Source organism: Sardina pilchardus, chromosome 2, assembly GCF_963854185.1.
Source record: "Sardina pilchardus chromosome 2, fSarPil1.1, whole genome shotgun sequence".
Taxonomy (NCBI): domain Eukaryota; kingdom Metazoa; phylum Chordata; class Actinopteri; order Clupeiformes; family Clupeidae; genus Sardina; species Sardina pilchardus.
Window position 1 is genome coordinate 44323773 of NC_084995.1, and position 21918 is coordinate 44345690.

Here is a 21918-nt window from a genome sequence, read left to right on the forward strand (position 1 = left end):
CCACCGACCTATATCACCTCGGTAAAGTTGGAAATGAGGTCCTATGTCCAAAATTCCGAACTATTCCTTTAATACTTGAAGTAAGATAGAATATGGATTCACTTAAATTGAAGACAAAATAAGGCAGAAATCCCTGTGTGTGGGGTGCACATGAGAGCATAAAACCATCCAAACTAAAATGCCACATGGAAACAACGCTCCCCTGTCAAAGACAAACCTGTCGAGTAGTACTTTGAAAGGTAACATCAGCAGTTTAAAACTTCACAAATGTGATGCCAAGCATCTGCATTTTCCAAACAAGTAGGCCAGGCACTTTTCAGGCTACCTCACCATATTCGTAGGCCTGAACGCTGAATATATAGTTGGTCACAACTTTATGAACATGTGAAATTGTGGCTTCCAAAACCAGACCAGTTAAACAAGTAGGCTTGGCACTTTGCTTGTCTTACCATGTAGGCTACCTCACCACATTCGTTGGCCTGAACGCTAAATATATATATATATATATATATACAGTATATATATATATATATATATATATAGTTGGTCACAACTTTATGAACGTGTGAAATTATGGATTCCAAAACTAGACCAGTTAAGAACAACTGGCAAAAAAAACCCAAAACATTTCACACCTCCACTTTGGCTCAAATGGCCCAATTCCTGACCGGGTTGTTCAGAGCTGAAAATGAGCTGAACTGTATTTGACATTTTATCCAATTACAAATAAATTTGATGTGAGAGTATGGCCTTTGTCCTTCAATGTATGAGTATGGTGCTTAGTGCATGGTTTTACTCATGCATGTGTGCTAATTTAACAACTTGAGCCTGTTGCTGTTTATCTAGATGCCACCCTTGAATTATTCAGTGCCCCACTAGGGCCACCCTTGTTATAAATCTCTAGAATCGCCACTGGAGCAGAGCGCTGTTAACAAGTAGGGAGGGACTTGTTGAATATTCACAAATTTTATGCAAATATCACAATCTGATCTGATCACCAGATACCATGGCACACTGGAATCAGTCAGTAAACATTGGTGGTAGTGTTAACCACTACTCTACCACCTCCCCGATACCATGGCACACCGATCTCAGTCAGTAAACATTGGTGGTAGTGTTAACCACTACACTACCACTTCCCCGATTACGCTTACTTCCATTATATTAACCAAACACTCAAGGTTCAAATATCTGACAAGATGTCTTCTGTCATAACATTTGACATTGCATTTATCAAAGTATTCTCTTTCACTATGCAATATTTTGCTAGCATAAGTCATGCAGGTTATGAATTAAATACGTATGATATGTATGGATAAAATACACATATGATATGTATGGATAAAATATGATATGTATTGTATGGATAAAGTACACATATGATATGTATGGATAAAATACACATATGATATGTACTCTATGGATAAAATACACATAGGCCTATGATATGTACTGTATGGATAAAGTACACATATGATATGTATGGATAAAATACACATATGATATGTACTGTATGGATAAAATACACATATGATATGTACTGTATGGATAAAGTACACATATGATATGTACTGTATGGATAAAATACATATGTACTGTATGGATAAAGAACATATGATATGATGAGAATGCGGCATAAGAAAGACAGAAGAAGAGGTGTTACAAAAATGGAAGTAAAATGGTCATAAACCACCCTCCCCCTCTGTGTGTGTGATATATGTGTGTGTCAGCCTGTTAAAGAGAGAGTGTGTGTGTGTCATTCTGTTAGAGTGTGTGTGTGTGTGTGTGTGTGTGTGTGTGTGTGTGTCTCAGTCTGTTATAGTGTGTGTGTTTATGTCTGTGTGTGTGTGTGTGTGTGTCAGCCTGTTAGTGTGTGTGTGTGTGTGTGTCAGCCTGTTAGAGTGTGTGTGTGTGTGTGTGTGTGTGTGTGTGTGTGTGTGTGTGATAACACAGATGAAAGAACTTGCAGATAGGAACACATCAGTGTGAGGACTGTGACATCCTCGACTTCTGGGTAGGTACTGTAAGTACACCTCGTTGATAAACTCACAAGAAATCAGTCTATATTGTTTGTGCGTGGCCAACACAGGTTATATTCATGGAACTGTTATTAGTATAATCATTCATAATTATGATCACTTTGTTGTTGTTGTTATTGTGGTGATAGTTCGATAGTTGTTCATGTGCACTTGATTTATATCTGAATAAAAATCATTTTTATCCATCTCTCTTGACAGGATTAGGGACAATGTTGGCTACTGTTCCAGTAAGGAGCCATGTGGTGCTCATCATGGTGACTACTGCCATGGTATCTACTGCATGATCTCAGCATAAACTGGTCTATATCAGAACGTGTGTTAAATAGTCACTCACTGCCTTACGATGGCCATAATCATTTCTATATACGCTCATAAGTCAAAAGTTTGGACACGCACACAGCAACCTTGTATAGCTGTCTCTACACTGCCACTTGATACTGCAGTGAGGCAGGTACACACCGGCTCAGAGCTCTTGACAACTACAAAGTTAGACAGTAGTATTGAACTGTTGCTCCTTGGACACCTCAGCAGCCGTTATAGCTGTTGGTTACCTTGGACACCTCAGCAGCCGTTATAGCTGTTGCCTTGGACACCTCAGCAGCCGTTGTAGCTGTTGGTTACCTTGGAGACCTCAGCAGCCGTTATAGCTGTTGCCTTGGACACCTCAGCAGCCGTTATAGCTGTTGGTTGCCATGGACACCTCAGCAGCCGTTATAGCTGTTGGTTACCTTGGAGACCTCAGCAGCCGTTATAGCTGTTGGTTACCTTGGAGACCTCAGCAGCCGTTATAGCTGTTGGTTACCTTGGAGACCTCAGCAGCCGTTGTAGCTGTTGGTTACCTTGGACACCTCAGCAGCCATTGTTGGTTACCTTGGAGACCTCAGCAGCCGTTGTAGCTGTTGGTTACCTTGGACACCTCAGCAGCCGTTATAATTTAGCTGTTGGTTACCTTGGACAACTCAGCAGCCGTTGTAGCTGTTGCCTTGGAGACCTCAGCAGCCGTTGTAGCTGTTGGTTACCTTGGAGACCTCAGAAGCCGTTGTAGCTGTTGGTTACCTTGGACACCTCAGCAGCTGTTGTAGCTGTTGCCTTGGACACCTCAGCAGCCGTTATAGCTGTTGGTTACCTTGGACACCTCAGCAGCCGTTATAGCTGTTGGTTACCTTGGAGACCTCAGAAGCCGTTGTAGCTGTTGGCTACCTTGGACACCTCAGCAGCCGTTATAGCTGTTGGTTGCCTTGGACACCTCAGCAGCTGTGGTCAGTAAGGGCTAATGCTTGGCTGCTGGTCCCCAACACACAGAACACAGACCTCAGCAGCACAACAACATCTTTTGAGTGAATCTGATTTCATTTGTGAAACTAACCGATAAATTACACATTATTCTGCTTACAGTTATTTGTCCAAGATTCACTCAATATTTAATTTACATGATTTCACTGCCATCTTGTCAAGTGATCAGGCTGGGTCCCAATGATAAACAAGCAGGTTAGATACGACAGATCAGTGAATCAGAGGCACAAAAGCTGTTACCATGGCAGCGGTCATTCATATTTTGCGGTGGTGCGAGGCGGTACCAAACGCATCTCAGGAAGAGAATTGCGTTGGCTACCAGGTTTAGCAAGTCTTGAACATTTAGGACAGGACAGTGCATCAGTGGTAAATATTGCAAGTTTAGTTTAGTTTAGTTTAGTTTATTGGTTTTGTTTGAGAGGGACCATGCATAGAATAGCTATACCATGGTCAGCTAAATAACTCATTTGCACCTGTAGTCCCAATGATGTTGATGCTAGGCTACAGTAGATCATGTTAGATTGGTGATGATGTAGAATCAGGCCTGTGCAGTTAATAGAGCTTTTTACTTTCTTTGCAAAGTAAAAAAAGTGAAGGGGAAAGGCGTTTGAGTTGCAGCTAAAGGCAATAGTACACATTACATAGGCTACCCGTACGACATATCATGTTATTTTCCCATAGAAAAAAATCTCAAAATACAGGATCTCCTTATTTGGGCAAAGATGGTAGCTTTTTTGTAGGTGAACTTCAGAGGTCTATTTGGAATGTATCAACACACGGAGTGAAGTGCATTGCAATCACAGTGGCGCTATTTCTTTCCATTTGAATAAAGGCACTTAAGAAAATGGACAAAATATTTGTTCTATTGTTATTGCAATAAATTACTTTTTAAATTGAATCGAGGATTTCATTGCCACTTCGCATATTAAAATACACTTTGAATACTGAATTTGCAAATTACATTATTAAATTGCATAATGAATTGTCAATTGCATAATGCAATGACATATTGAATTGCAATTTGAAAGATGCATTACCATTTGAATTATGCTACACACAGTATATGCTTCCATACATCTGTGCCATTTCTTTTACAGTTGAAAGCAGCTAATTGTGGAACTCACCACAATCGTATTGATGTATTTTGTGTGCATGTATGTTATGTTTTATTGTCATCCTAACTTGGCTAGGCTCCAGCAGCCTTGCACACAAACCCATATGGCCCCAATCATATGGTTTTCTGGCTCTGTTGTAGTTTAGTTTACAGGCTACACAGTAGTGTACTGACTGAGTAGTACAGTTCTACCTTTCTTGGTTTTCAGGTTAAAGGCACTAGTGTCTCTCATTCCTGCAGTACCATGTTTTACCTATAGGTGGCAATGTTTCTCCTACCTGCAACACAGTGTTTGACCTACAGGTGGCAGACTTCTGGGAGCTAACTGATATGCAATGACTGGGCTCTACCAGAAGAGGGAGACATAGAGCTGAACTGATCCGGTTGATGGTTATTGTTGGTACTGTCAGTCACACACACACACACACACACACACACACACACACACACACACACATGCATTCACACAATAACAGACATACACAGAGAAAGAAACAAAAATACAGAAATATGTTCAAATGTGGAGCTTTCAAAGACACACACTCATTACAGAATCCAATATATAAAGTGGCACATTTAGAACTTATACACACACACACACACACACACACACACACACACACACACACACACACCATCATTTACTGACTCTCTAACACACAAATACAACACACACACACACACACACACACACACACTCTCTCTCTCTCTCTCTCTCTCTCTCTCTCTCTCTCTCTCTCTCTCTCTCTCTCTCTCTCTTTCAACTGAGCGCTAAAACAAGCCGGAAAGATGGGATGCTTGGATAGGCCCTCTTGTCTAAACCCCAGATGAGTCCAACATTTCCAAAAAGAAATGCAAACTTTGATTGGTCTCACCGCGAGACCTTTTCCCACTTTACCTTAGCGAGACCTTTACCTCAGTCCAGTTTAAACAAGCTCAGACCCGTGACGGTGGTATTTCTGTGTCTAAATACACTATTGCCAAAAGTATTGGGTCACTTGTCTTAACCCCCATATGAACTTCAGTCACATCCTATTCTTACTCTTTTATTGTGTTTTACATGTGTGTGTGAGAGTTTTTATGTCTTATAATGATTATTTATTGTATGTGTGCACCCAGTGGAGTAGCGCTCCTAATCTCGTTGTACTGCAAAGTACAATGACAATAAAGGCATTCAATTCAATTCAATTCAATTAATCCATAGGGTTTAATATGGTGTTGGTCCACTCTTTCTAGCTAACAGCTTCAACTCTTCTGGAAAGGCCTTCCACAAGGTTTAGGAATGTGTTTATGGGCAGTTTTGACCATTCTTCCAGAAGCGCATTTGTGAGGTCACACATTGTTGTTGGACGAGGAGACTGGCTCTCAGTCTGCGCTCTAATTCATCTCAAAGGTGTTCTGTTGGGTTGAGGTCAGGACTCTGTGCAGGCCAGTCAAGTTCATCGACACCAGACTCTGTCATCCATGTCTTTATGGACGTTGCTTTATGCACTGGTGCACAGTCATGTTGGAACAGGAAGGGGCCATCCCCAGACACACACACATCATCATTTACTAACTTACTCAGACACACACACATCATCATTTACTAACTTACTGACACACACACATCATCATTTACTAACTTACTGACACACATCATCATCATCATCATCATCATCATCATCATTCACTGACACACTCACATGCCCTATGCACATAGCCTGGCCCCCACCTGCCTACGTACTTTCGCTCATTTACATTTCTCTTTATACTCCGTCTGCTAAAGCTTCATCCAGCTTTGTTTACTCCGGCAAATGCATCTCTGTCCAATCAGTGAACAGACGGCGTTGCCAAGAGCGATTACATTTAAGTTTCAAGCCTATCGTTATCGTTGTGTCCCCCGTGGTTGTCATACGTCATTACCAAACGTTAGTGATTGAACTCCAATGAATTCAAACTTCAGACAAGCGTCGACAAACCAGGAAATAAACGTTTGCCAGTGGATCTAGGCCAGCCTCTCTGAGAAGAAGAGCGTCTGGTCTCCAGGCTAGCACACTCACGCCAGCATGTGCTAGCTCACTCACACACACAATCACATAATGGGTAGATCAGCTGGAGATGACCAAGTTGATGATACCTCTTTCATGGTTCCTTCCTGCTATTAACATGATTTCATAAAGCAAACCAGTCTGCTCTCCTTGACCATAAGGTGTCTTTGTGTGTGTGTGTGTGTGTGTGTGTGTGTGTGAGAGAGAGAGAGAGAGAGAGAGAGAGAGAGAGAGAGAGAGAGAGGGTCAGTAGAAGTCCTTGGGAATGAAACAGTCCATGAATTTGGCAAGATTTCAAGGCCAGAACCCCACAAGGACACACACTCAAACACCCCGAGTACCTACAGTACTGTACACACACACACACACACACACACACACACTACATAAAGATCTGAAGAACACTTAAATACACACACACACGCACACATTTGAAGAACACTTGAACACTTCAAATGTGTGTGTGTGGTATGGTTGGGTGGTGTTTGGGTGGTGTTTGGGTTTTATTCGATACCGATGCCGTAATACTTTTAAAACCGTGCCAAGGCCCCAGCCGTGGCGCAGCTGGCTGGGGCACCTGCATCGCACGCCGGCGACCCGGGTTCGATTCCCGCCCCGTGGTCCTTTCCGGATCCCAACCCGACTCTCTCACCCATTCGCTTCCTGTCTCTCTCTACTGTCCTGTAAAAATTAAAGGCACAAAAGCCCAAAAAATATACTTAAAAAAAAAAAAAAAAAAAACGTGCCAGTGCCAACACAGTGCCTGATTGTTTATTGTTTTTACAATAACTTTTTCTAAAGCATGCATTGCTTTTTTTTATTGACAAGACCAATTTGAACGTGAAATTGAACTGTTATGTTCAATATATTTCACTATCATTATCTCATTACTTCTACGCATAATAAATTTAAATATTCAAACAGCTTGCCATGAATGCACGCACAATGGTAAGCTCTGCTTTCAAATGTATCCAGTGTAGGCGGCTGGCCGTAAGATATGTTACAACAGCTTGCCATAAGGTATGTTACAACAGCTTGCCATAAGGTATGTTAAAACGGCTTGCCATAAGGTATGATGCAACAGCTTGCCATAAGGTGTGTTAAAACGGCTTGCCATAAGGTATGATGCAACAGCTTGCCATGTAGGCTAACTGCCAGGTCATGGACAACGGCATTCGCAAGTGACCTAATCTAATGTTGAGGGACTCAAGGTCATTCAGTGTGTTCCCAAATGATTCAAGAAATTTAAATGAATGAGGACAGGTTAGCCTATAGATCTGTATATGATGAGGACAGGCTAGCCTCTAGATGTGTATGATGAGGACAGACTAGCCTATAGATCTGTATATGATGAGGACAGGCTAGCCTATAGATGTGTATGATGAGGACAGGCTAGCCTATAGATGTGCATATGATGGGGACAGACTAGCCTATGAGATGTATATGATGGGGACAGGCTAGCCTATGAGATGTGTATTATGGGGACAGGCTAGCCTATGAGATGTATACGATGGGGACAGGCTAGCCTATGAGATGTATTATTGGGACAGGCTAGCCTATGAGATGTATATGATGGGGACAGGCTAGCCTATGAGATGTATTATGGGGACAGGCTAGCCTATGAGAGGTATATGATGGGGATAGGCTAGCCTATAGATGTATATTATGGGGACAGGCTAGCCTATGAGATGTATATTATGGGGACAGGCTTTCCTAGTATGAGATGTATATGATGGGGACAGGCTAGCCTATGAGATGTATATGATGGGGGTATATGATGGGGACAGGCTAGCCTATGAGATGTATTATGGGGACAGGCTAGCCTATGAGATGTATATTATGGGGACAGGCTAGCCTATGGGTGCGTTCCATGTAACGATTTATATGGCTTCCTTCCTCCCTCGATCCTCGTTCACCGGAAATCGCTCACAGTCGAGGGCACGAGGACATCTCATTCATGTAATTGCAAGCAGAGGAGGCAAGACCGAGGACAGAGGAGGGAGGTGGCAATCCCGATACGAGAGGAAACATAAGACCATCCCACGCGGAAGTGTTATTTCGGAGATGGGCGTTCTGTGGCTACGCATGGATGACGTATCCTGTATAACGTTTAAAAATATAGAAATATAGAAATGTTGTCTGTTATTTATGGCGTGTGAAGTTGATGCTAAAAGCTACAGTGGGATTATGTTAGGGGCTCATGAAGAAACATAAATGTAGCCTAACGAACAATAAGTTCATTATTTGAACGTCCTTATCAACATTTGCCATTGAAACATTTTGTGTAACTGCACAAAAAAGCATCATGTCGGACCTAGTGATTTTAAATTATGCGTTATGTGTTGAGTTCAAAACACAATGTTGTAAATGTCCTTTTTTATCAGCAGAAGAGCTGACCAGTTGCATGCACACAGATGTCGGCGCGTCTTTTGGATCCGCCCTATTACACTGACGTCGCACGTGCTAAATGGTGTGTATGCAGTCGAGGACGTCTCATTTGCGCAGTTCATCAAGCTTCGTTCCTCCATCCTCCGCTCATTCCTTCGTCGTTTCCTTCGCAAAATTCATTAGTAGGAGGGGCTATGACCGGGGCGAGGATCGAGGGAGGAAGGAAGCCATATAAATCGTTACATGGAAGGCACCCTATGAGATGTATTATGGGGACAGGCTAACCTATGAGATGTATATTATGGGGACAGGCTAGCCTATGAGATGTATATCATGGGGACAGGCTAGCCTATGAGATGTATTATGGGGACAGGCTAGCCTATGAGATGTATATTATGGGGACAGGCTAGCCTATGAGATGTATTATGGGGACAGGCTAGCCTATGAGATGTATATGATGGGGACAGGCTAGCCTATGAGATGTATATGATGGGGACAGGCTAATCCTACTCTGGCAATACGTGCCCCTTTGTTGTGCCAATAATGCAATTTTAGAGGGTGTGTGTGTGTGTGTGTGTGTGTGTGTCTGTGTGAGGGACTGTGTGTGTCTGAGTGAGGGAGGAAAGGAAAGAGCGTGTGTGAGAAGAGAGAGAGAGAGAGTGTGTGTGTGTGTGTGTCTGTGTGTGAAAGTTTTATGGCTTGGCCCTACCTGTCAGATCAACATATCAGTTCCTCCTTTGTTGGAGTTTGCCTTCCTGTTTCTGTGTGTGTGTGTGTGTGTGTGTGTGTGTAAGACAGAGAGACAGAGAGAAAGAAATATTTCAGCAAAAAGGTATTTTTATTAAAAATAGACATTGTACAGGATTTTTTTCTTTTTTTACACAGCATAACAGGGGAATGGCAGGTTAGAAACGCAAGTCTGAACAAAAGCTAAATGGCTAACAGCTAGGACCGATGCAAAAGGGGACTGTGTGACTGTCACCTTTAAAACAAATATACCACTGGATGCCCCCTATACCCCCCCTGACACACACACACACGCGTGCACGCGCACACACACACACACACACACACACACACACACACACACACACACACACACACACACACACACACACACACACACACACACACACACACACACACACACACACACACACACACACACACACACACACACACACACACACACACACACACTCTCTACATGCGGGTATAGGCTTATCAGTAGTACACAGGAGCACATACCCCTAGTCATAGTAGTACAGCTGGTTTCTCTCTCTGTGTATGTGTGTGTGTGTGTGTGTGTGCGTGTGTGCGTGTGTGTGTATAGACCAAAAGTCCTGAGATTTTTCTGTTCACTGAGGGTAGGATCAGATATCTGACCAGGTGTGTGTGTGTGAGAGAGAAAGGAAATTAGTGTGTGTGTGTGTGTGTGTGTGTGAGAGAGAGAGAGAGAGAGAGAGAATGACAGTTTGAGGGTATGTGACAAAAAGAGAGCATGTGTCTGATTTCCATAAAATGCCAACAAATGCAACACACAATCAAAAGAACACTGTGGGCTTCTGTGTGTGTGTGTGTGTGTGTGTGTGTGTGTGTGTGTGTGTGTTTGGAGAGGGGGGCTGAGCACACTTAGATAAAGCACTCTAAATGCATCATGGTTGCCAGAGCAACAACAGCTGAGAGAAGCAGTGAGGTGAGAAGGTGTGTGTCTGTGTGTGTGTGTGTGTGTGTGTGACAGAAACAATAAGGAGAAAGCGCTGGTAGGTAGTTCATAGGAAAGCCATCTGTAAACGTCACACACGTCATCTTCTGTGTGTGTGTGTGTGTGTGCGCGCGCATGTGTGTGCTTTTCAGCCGTCTTTAAAAACTGTGTGTTTGTGTGTGATTGAGTGTGTATTAATAAATGTTAATCTGAGTTATGGCAGTAGATGTGGAAGTGTGTGTGTGTGTGTGTGTGTGTGTGTGTGTGTGTGTGTAAGGCAGTATTTGTGTAGCGTGGTGTGTGTTTGTGGTGTATGGTATGCGTTTGTGGCAGTAGATGATTGAGACTGTAATGTGTGTGTGTGTGTGTGTGTGTGTGTGTGTGTGTTATTCGGCCTTGTGGCAGTAGATGTCTTTAAGAGTTTTCAGTTCTTCGATGAGCGTCTTGTTCTGATTCTCCAGCACGGCCACACGGTTCTCAAGACACTTGACATACTCCTTCTTCTTCCGCCTACACTCACGAGCAGCCTCTCTACACACACACACACACACACACACACACACACACACACAGTTATACAGTGACACACAACTGTCCAATGTGTTTTCAATATGTTATGCGCATTATTTGTGTGTGTGTGTGTGTGTGTGTTAGTGTGTGTGTGTGTGTGTGTGTGTGTCTGTGGTATGTATGCAAATGTCTGTGTGCCGAATATCTGTATGTTAATCTAATGAAGGGGTGCTCAACCTTTCTTGACCCAAGGTTTGTACAGCTGATAGTGGCCCGAGATCTAGTAAGCCAAATAGAAAGCGTACGGTACCTACAGATATACCGGCACGCACATATATAGTCATTACCGCTACATACTCATACCGGTACGCACATATATAGTCATTACCGCTACATACTCATACCGATACGCACATATATAGTCATTACCGGTACCTACAGATATACCGGTACGCACATATATAGTCATTACCGCTACATACTCATACCGATACGCACATACTGTATATTGTCATTACCGGTACCTACAGATACAGTATACCGGTACGCACATAGTCATTATCGGTACATACTCATACCGGTACGCACATATATAGTCATTACCGGTACCTACAGATATACAGGATATGGAATAATAAGCAATAATAAAAACAATGTCAATTTAATCAATGGCCTAATGCTATACAATACAAACATTAATCATGAGAAACGTTAATAGACTAAGTGCATATAGAATAGATATGTCTTCAGACTCTTCTTGAAAGACTCAAAACTACCATTAGAATGAAGAGCACTACAGTGTTTCCCACACATAGACAAATTTGTGGCGGTGCGCCACAGATTCAGCACCGGCCGCCACATATTGCGTTTCGTTATTCTTTTATTTATTTATTTATTATTGTGTTGAAACGCTATTGAAAAACACGCAGCATTCGTAAAGCTGAAATTCCTTTCCCTGCGCTCCCTCTCTGTCACTCGCGCATCTGTCTCTCATACACACACACACACACACACACACACACACACACACACACACACACACACACACACACACACACACACACACACACACACACACACACACACACACACACACACACACACACACACACACACACACACACACACACACACACACACACACACACACGCACAGCCCCTACCCTCCGTGCACACCGCGGCTGTCTGTCTCCATGAAAACCAACAAGATCATCCCTGGAAGCGTGGTAGGTGGTTGCACTGATGCACCTGACGATGTTTGGGTAGAAGCATAAAGTTCTCCCGCAACTTTTGTAGTCTATGCGTGCAACTTAATTACCAAACAGTAGAAGTAAACTCATTCTCCTTGGCCCGCTCTCGTGCCCGCTCAATGGACAGCCGCCCTCAACATGCACATTTAATCCAAATAAAACATTCACAATCGTGGACGCATTGACGCACAGAAGACGACTAGCTAAATTACTGTTATATTCGGTTAGCATCATTAGTAGGCTATGCTGCAGACATTTGAATAAAACTCTTGCATTCAAGTTGACTGACCAACAATGTTTTTCAACTCCAAGACTTAAAAGGGCCTGTCCCAAGGAGAAAAAGTATTAGCTTACCTTGAAATTTAAACACATGTGGGGAAACTGAACAGTCCAACCAGTAGAGTATGATAAGCTTAGCCTGCTATGTTTACAATATTTTGAGGCTTCAACCAGACAGCTGAATTTAAGAAGTGGAGTTGTAATATGAATAGTAGGCTATAATCTGCATAAAGTTTGCTGTTATGAATATCAGAAATGTCAGTATAGGCCTATATAATGTAAATAATTACATAATGTGTGTGTGTTTCAAATAAAGACAAGCTTCACATCTTGGTAAAAAAAAAAAATACATTATGTGAAAGGAGAGCGATAAAAAGGCAATGCACCCCCCCCCCCCCCCCCCCCCCCCCCCCCCCCCCGACATGGGGCGACCACCACACATTGCCTTCTAATCTGTGGGAAACACTGCACTAAGCAACCCATTCCACCACCAAGAGCACTGGGCAACCCATTCCACCAACAAGTTATGCCCAGGTGCTCTTCTGCGCCGGGTGAGGCTTAAAACCAGTGCTTGCCATATCATATTAAAGGCTTTTTATACTTTTTAAAAAAGTATAAGTGCCTCGCTCTTTCTCTTAAGCTGGTATGTGTCAAGGCTATGCAGCCTATTGGGAAATGAATAAATAGGGCTGATGTGACGGAGATGTGCTGAGGGATTGCCCTTAATAGCCTTGCCGAGACCAAAACAAGCATGGGATATGACAACCATTGGGTCAAAACTAGAGATCAAGTCATTTTGTAAGATGTATTTCATTGGCCGTTTGTGTTATTGAATGGCTGGGAATATCCGGCTTGAACTGAATATGGGGGTTAGGGTTAGAGTTTGCACAGGTCGACCACGATCGAAAGGCTGAGCACCCTTGCCATACAGGTGTGTGTGTGTGTGTGTGTGTGTGTGTGTGTGTGTGTGTGTGTGTGTGTGTGTGTGTGTGTGTCTCTTACCTGTTCTTCATCAGGCGGACCTCTCTCTTGCGCGTAACCTCCTCGGCGTGTTGCGGTGGGCTGTGCATTGACCCCGGCGACGCTGCCATGACAACTGCCTGAGATAGACCGGACGCGGGGGAGCGAATCTGGTAGGTGGGCATGTCACCTGTAGCAGCTACACACACACACACACACACACACACACACACACATGATTTAATGTGTCAGTGCAAAATGAGATCAATCACTTCAGTCATCAGTCAAATGTCTGGTGTGTGTGTGTGTGTGTGTGTGTGTGTGTACTCTATGGTACATCCTCTGTGTTTTGACCAGTAGGCTCACCAGTTTGGCCATGTAAGCTCTCCTCATTTCTATTCCCTATTAACTGAGTATACATCGTGTGTGTGTGTGTGTGTGTGTGTGGCTGAGGTCACAGTGGGACACATTGTAGATGATATCTCTAATGTTTTGTGCTACGTGTTCTAGAATGAGAGTGTTCTGTGTAATGTGCTCTATGCTCTAGAATGAGAATGTTCTGTGTAATGTCTTCAAGGGGGAGAGCCAGAGCCATAGATATATAATGTCTATGGCCAGAGCCATATGACGTTCTCTAGAATGAGAATGTTCTGTTTGATGTATTCTAGAATGAGAATGTTTTGTGTAATGTGTTCTAGGGGGAGAGCATTCTATGTGACGTTCTCTAGAATGAGAATGTTCTGTTTGATGTATTCTAGAATGAGAATGTTTTGTGTAATGTGTTCTAGGGGGAGAGCATTCTATGTGACATGTTCTAGAATGAGAATGTTTTGTGTGATGTGTTCTAGAATGAGAATGTTTTGTGTGATGTGTTCTAGGGGGAGAGTATTCTATGTGATGTGTTCTAGAATGAGAATGTTCTGTGAGTATTCTACGTGACGTGCTCTAGATTAAGAATTAGTTTGAGTTCTACTCTGCCAAGTTCTAGGTATATTTTTCATTATTTTTATATTTAATGTACAAAGATTGTAAGATCATGTTGATCCACACAGCAAAGCAAGATTCACAACAGCACACTCATCTCTGTATATTGATTAAAAACAAAAATGTAACTCACTGAACAATCTGGTAAATAGACACAAAGACACAAAGACACACACACACACACACACACACACACACACACATTCCTACAACTTCCTCTAGGCAAATGACTAAGCTAGCAACTGCTTGTGCAAGTTTGTGTGTGTGTGTGTGTGTGTGTGTGTGTGTGTGTGTGTGTTAGCAGACAGCATGACTGTACACTGACGTCACTGTGTGCGTGGCTAGTCCCCGCCCCTCCCTCCCCCCGCTCTCATTTCTCTGTCTGCTTGCGTTTCCAGGAAATGATCTGACGTCAGTAGAGGCACTAACTCCCTCCATCTCTCCCTCCCTCCATCTCTCCCTCCCTCATCCCCTCTCTCTCTCTCTCTCGCTCTCTCTCTCTCACACACACACACACACACACACACAGAACAGAGGATCTAACTCCCTCCACACACACACACACACACCAGAGGATCTAACTCTCTCCATCTCTACACCCCTCACTCAGACACACACACACACACACACACAGTAGTGGAGCTCACTCCCTCTCTCCCCCTTCCTCTCTCCACAGTGGTCTCCTAACTCACTCTCCCTCCATCCCTCTCTCCATCTCTCCCTCTTGCAACCCTGTATTGAAACTAAAGGAACTTATTCCCACACAACGTGTGTGTGTGTGTGTGTGTATGTGTGTGTGTGTGTGTGTGTGTGTGTGTGTGTGTGTGTGTGTGTGTGTGTGTGTGAGTGAGTGTATGAAACTATGCCATAGGATGCAACACCACTTCTGTTAATGCAAACATGAGTTTTGAAACACACACCCTCTGTTTCCCGGACAGCTCACAAGCATATGCATAACACACAGACCTTAACTCACACACACACACACACACATACACACACAATACACAGATCTTAACTCACACGCGCACACAGCAAAACACAGAGACCTTAACTCACACACACGCAGTATAACTTAATGAGTCGGACTTGACTTGCACACACATCTCAGCACACACACACACACACACACACACACACACACACACACACACACACACACACACACACACACACACACACACACACACTCAAACGTTTGGGGTCACATAAAAATGTCCATTCCACTCCATTCTAGACAGAATACCAGCTGAGATCAGTTGAGTTGTGTTTTAATCAGGACAGCCGTGTTGAGATTACATCATGAACATGACTGCTAAAGGCTTCTCCCGACTTCTCAGCTAGCCTTCTAAAATAATATCAGAGTAGTAAACATGACTGCTAAAGGGTTCTCCTGATTTCTCAGCTAGCCTTCTAAAATAATATCAGAATAATAAACATGACTGCAAAAGGGTTCTCCCGATTTCTCAGCTAGCCTTCTAAAATAATATCAGAATAATAAACATGACTGCAAAAGGGTTCTCCCGATTTCTCAGCTAGCCTTCTAAAATAATATCAGAATAATAAACATGACTGCAAAAGGGTTCTCCCGATTTCTCAGCTAGCCTTCTAAAATAATATCAGAATAATAAACATGACTGCAAAAGGGTTCTCTCGATTTCTCAGCTAGCCTTCTAAAATAATATCAGAATAATAAACATGACTGCAAAAGGGTTCTCCCGATTTCTCAGCTAGCCTTCTAAAATAATATCAGAATAATAAACATGACTGCAAAAGGGTTCTCTCGATTTCTCAGCTAGCCTTCTAAAATAATATCAGAATAATAAACATGACTGCAAAAGGGTTCTCTCGATTTCTCAGCTAGCCTTCTAAAATAATATCAGAGTAGTAAACAGAACGTGCCTTTGGACCATTGGATGAATGGTTGCTGATAATGTGCAATGTGGATATTGCATCAAATACCAGCCATTACTTTCTACAGCAGTCATTTACAACATTAATGATGAAAACAAGGACAATTCTTAGTGACCCCAAACCTTTGAATGGTGTACACACACACACACACACACACACACACACACACACACACACACACACACACACACACACACACACACACACACACACACACACACACACACACACACACACACACACACACACACACACACACACACACACACACACACACACACACACACACACACACACACACCTGCAAACACAAACATCTACAAACACACAGACACATACACCTGCAAACACAAGCAAAATATACACAGCAAATAAACACACACACAGACACAACCCTGCAAACATGAATGCACAAACTTTTGCAAATACACACATATATTACACACACACACACACACACACACACACACACACAGAGAGACAGTCACCTGTAAACACAAACACACACCTCAAAACACATGGATTCAACTGTGACAACACAGCCATGTTTGAGTTCGCTAAACTCACATACACACGCTCATACTCTCTTCCTCTTTCTCTCTCTTTCTCTCTCGCTCACACACACACACACACACACACACACACACACACACACACACACACACACACACACCTGACTCTGTCTCCTCCCCCGTCACGGCCATCTGTAGCCTGTAGTACTCCAGTGGGACAGGTTTCGTCTTCTACACACTCCTTTATTTCTTTATTCCTTTCTCTCTCTCTCTCTCTTTCTCTCTCTCTCTTTCTTTCTCCCTCTCCCTTGGTTAACGTGTGTCGGTTCCTTGTCAGATGAGAACGTGTTCCGTCTCTGCTGTGCTACTGCACTGGCTTGGGCTCCGTTTGCCTCTCTAACTCTCTCTCTCTCGTTCCGTCTCTGTCCGTCTGCCTGACACACACACACACACACACACTCTGACGCTCTCTCCCTCTCTCTCTCTTGCTCTCGCTAGCTCTGTGGGCGCCACGGCAACGACACACAGCTTACAATTAGGGCCATTGACATCACAATGACATCACAGCTGAGCTCACAGGGAATAACAGCCTGCCAAAGATCCCGCCTCCTCGCTCACACTGTGTGTGTGTGTGTGTGTGTGTGTGTGTGTGTGTGTGTGTGTGTGTGTGTACGTACGTACATACATCACAATCAGGAAAAAAAAACATAATACATCTGTGTGAAAGGACAAAAAGATGAGGAAAAGTTGTTGAGTTGTTGAGTGTGTGTATGTGTGTGTGTGTGTGTGTGTGTGTGTGTGTGTGTATGTACGTACATACATCACAATCAGGAAAAAAAAACATTCATCTGTGTGAAAGGACAAAAGATGAGGAAAAGTTGTTATGAGTGTGTGTATGTGTGTGTGTGTGTGTGTGTGTGTGTTTTCTGTCTAGCAACATGACAACACCAGATTTAGAAAGACAGAGAGAGAGAGAACTATGGAAAGATGAAAAGAAAGAAAGAAAGAAAGGCAGAGAAGAAGTAAAGAGAGAGAAAGAGAGAGCCAGTCTTAGAGGTAGAGATCTAGTGAATGAGTGAGTGAAAAAGAGGGTAAGAGAGAGATAGAGGGAGGGAGAGAGAGGGATAGAAGCAGAGCAAGAAGGCAATGGAGAGAAAGGGGAGGAGAGAAGGAGAGAGGGATAGAAAGAAAGGGAGGGAGGGACAGAAGGAGGGAGGGAGGGGTGAGTGATGTATTTTTAGCTTTGATGACGCAAAAAGCAGCCGCAGAACAAACAGGAGGATATTGTCCCCATTAACACACACACACACACACACACACACTCTCTCTCTCTCTCTCTCTCTCTCTCTCTCACACACACACACACACACACACACACACAGAGAAAGATGTATGCCATACACCACACACCACACCACAACATAGCCACCGGCTACTTAACACCTCAACTGAACACAGTCTACAGACTCGGACTACACAGAGCCCTTTCCATCGATTGGAAAAAGGATACATATATTTAAATATGTTGACAAAAAAAACAAAAACTCAATTATAGGCACCTCTTGAAATTGTACACACAATCTGTAACATAATTTTTCTATTCCATTTACATTGAATACGTTTAAGATCAAGATGTTTGTTGAGTGTTTATCTGGGCCTGCATGCAGTAAGGACAGTGGTGGGGGAAGGATCACTGTTCCAGAGTATCATCTCGGGGTCTCCGAGAAACGATTTATAGTTAGATAGATTATTTATCCTTTCCTGTTAGTTAGTCACAACGTAAATGGCAGGAGGAACTGACTGTGAGGGGGACTGTGTCTGTAATTGTGTTCTGTTGTCAGAGGAAATAAACACTAATGGTGGGGAAGGCACATAGTGGAGGGACTACATCGAAAAGAACCCCAGGCCTAGAACCGCAGGTCTAATGATATGTATGGTGGAGGGACTACATCGAAAAGAACCCCAGGCCTAGAACCGCAGGTCTAATGATAAGTATGGTGGAGGGACTACATCGAAAAGAACCCCAGGCCTAGAACCGCAGGTCTAATGATACGTATGGTGGAGGGACTACATCGAAAAGAACCCCAGGCCTAGAACCGCAGGTCTGATGATACGTATGGTGGAGGGACTAAGGGACAGTGGGGTGAGCCAAAGACAAAAATGCTTTGCTTTGCATTTGTCATGGGATGTTATTAGCCTGACGAGCCAGACCCACATCAAGATGTAGACCCACATCAAGACTACAAATTTGTTTACAGGGTTCGTATACCTATTCCAAGATCAAATTCAAGCAAGGATAAGAAATTAAAGTTTTACGTTTAAAAATGTGTCATCTATCTGGAAGTATGCTGTGCTAACTATCTAACCTGGCTGAGTCAATATTAAACAACCCCCTCCCCTCAAAACAACAACAACGACAACAAAGCTCGACTTTAAAGACATTTAAGACATGCAGACAATTTAGTGTATTGCCAAATGGCACAACATGTACATATGCAGGGTGTTTCATTGTTATTTCCACTGGTAGGGCCTGTAATTAAATGGCTAACATTAAAGCACAAACTGAGCAGATGTTTGAGACATGAGTGGCACGGTGTTGCATTCAGTTTATCTCCCTCTGTTTTCAATATAACTAACGGACGTGAAAACAAGGCTGGCGTGTTTCAAGATGGTTCTCTCTCTCCAGACCTCGCTTTTAACAGACTGGCTGGCATTCTTTTGTTTAGTATTTTTCTGTTCTCCGCACCTTGTTTACACATAATAGTGTTTAGTTGAGCGGTTTTAATTTTCCTGCACGTTTTTAGTTGTGAGTTTAGCGAGTGCAGGGTAGTAAGATTCCCGAAGACTCACTTTTTCACTTTTCATGGAGCGGCCTGTGCTCCATGAACGGGAGGCAGGCAATCACTCCGCTAAAACACCAGAAAGTAAGATTGAGCGTTCCTTTTACTTTACCTGTTCTGTCTCAGTTTGCAACCATCTCTTATTAGTCTGTTACCCCACATATTTTTCTGATCATCGGGAATTTTCCCCTTGTGTTCCGTGTTTTTTACACTGTACTGCATACGGAGAAATAAAAACAACTCTTTTTCCAAACACTGATACTCTGTGCTTCACTTGTGTTACTGGTTCATCTTTATTCTTAAGTGAAACCTTTTCATTCGTAACATAAATGGGGGCTCGTCAAGGATACTTACTACCCTGCGCTAGCTAAACTCACAACTAAAAACGTGCAAGAAAGTTAAAAAACACTCAACTAAATACTATTATGACTAAACAATTAACATACAGTTTCAAGCATTTTCAAGGACTTCATTCAAAAGCACTTTTCAAACCTTGAAAACACATCATTCAAGGTTCAATTCAAGCATTTTCAAGAATTGAATCCGCATGTGTTGTTTATCACTTTTAGGATTTTTTTCAAAATGGACGGATGCATGTTTGAGTGTATGCACCTGTGTGCATCAGTGTTTGTGAGTTTGAGTGCATGCACCTGTGTGTATTAGTGTTTGAGAGTTTTAGTGCATGCACCTGTGTGTATCAGTGTTTGAGAGTTGTAGTGTATGCACCTGTGTGTATCAGTGTTTGTCTGTCAGCAATACATAAAAAATGCCAATCAAGTGTGCAGCTAAATATGTTAATAGCAACAAAGGCTCCACCAGAGCCCATTTATGGAGAGCCGGTCCACTCGCTATTAACTCCATTGTACCTGCAGTTCCTGTTGCAGTTCCAATAGGGGCGATCACGAGCAAGTGATCAAACAATGGGGGTCTATGGGGCTAGACGGCTAAATTGGTCTGTTTCACCTGACTGTGATTAAAAAATCGAAGACTGTATTTTAGTTTCTGCAAGCTCAATATGGGTTATAGGTTGAAAGTTGAATGAACAATTACTTATGACCATTTGGTTTCTCACAGACTTGGTCGTTGTTGCCCATAACACACTAGCATCCTGCTAATGAATGATGTCATTGACACCTTTGAAAGGCTTTTTAGAACAATTAAGGGACTTGAAAAATCTAATACTCAGCCGTGTGTATTTTCTTTGACCCCCCTTTCGCATGTACAATATTCCGATTTCTACACAAAACATTATATCCAGAGAAAAGTGGATTTTAGGAGAAACTCCATTCACCTCCATTCATTCTCCACTTGCTCCCGATCGCCCTCTAGTTGCAGTACCATGCGGAAGTATTTAGCGAGTGGTCGTTCTCCCCCTATTAGACATTCTCTGGCTCCACCCATGGCCGAGCCTGGACACTCATAGGATGTAGTGACTAAAGAGCACTAAAAAACACACACACCAACACACACACACGACACACACACACTTATTTACTCACCCAACACACACACACACACACACACCCTAACAGACACACACACACACACGGCACACACTTATTTACTCACCCAACACACACATCCCAACACACACACACGGCACACACTTATTTACTCACCCAACACACACATCCCAACACACACACACGACACACACACACTTATTTACTCACCCAACACACACATCCCAACACACACACACACACGGCACACATTTATTTACTCACCCAACACACACATCCCAACACACACACACACACACACACACACACACACCCACACTCACCCTGTACGAGCACCTGTCCCCCGGACAGCAGGAACTGGCTGGTCTCGGTGGTCTGCGGGGCGTACTGCAGGATGGTGGCCCCGGCCTGAGGGCCCCCCCCACTGGGCAGCGTGAGCGTCTGCAGCCCCCCCAGGGCCTCGGCCCCCCCAGACGCCAGCTGCAGAGCCCCCCCCTGGCTGATCGTGACTGGGGAGAGAAAATCGACATCATCATCATCAATCCCCAGCATCATACACAACATCATCATCGTCATACATCATCATCATACCCCCAGCATCATACAGTCATACAGTGCAGCATGTAAGCAACACACA

The 21918-nt window shown here is 43.2% G+C and overlaps 2 protein-coding genes across 4 annotated transcripts in view; both read right to left on the reverse strand.

Moving 5' to 3' along the window:
• Positions 1-21918, reverse strand: part of LOC134075211 (CD59 glycoprotein-like) — a 123069-nt gene that overhangs the window by 37392 nt on the left and 63759 nt on the right. The gene's annotated exons all lie outside the window — the stretch shown is intronic.
• crema (cAMP responsive element modulator a) overlaps positions 9684-21918 on the reverse strand; it is an 18071-nt gene continuing 5836 nt past the window's right edge. For all 3 annotated transcript variants that reach the window (XM_062530737.1, XM_062530738.1, XM_062530736.1), the window contains exons 6-8: positions 21605-21790; positions 13611-13767; positions 9684-11100 (exon numbers count right to left, since the gene is read on the reverse strand). In XM_062530737.1, coding sequence (XP_062386721.1) covers positions 10956-11100; positions 13611-13767; positions 21605-21790 — 488 coding nt within the window. In that variant the 3' untranslated portion in view covers positions 9684-10955. The remainder of the gene's footprint in view (positions 11101-13610; positions 13768-21604; positions 21791-21918) is intronic.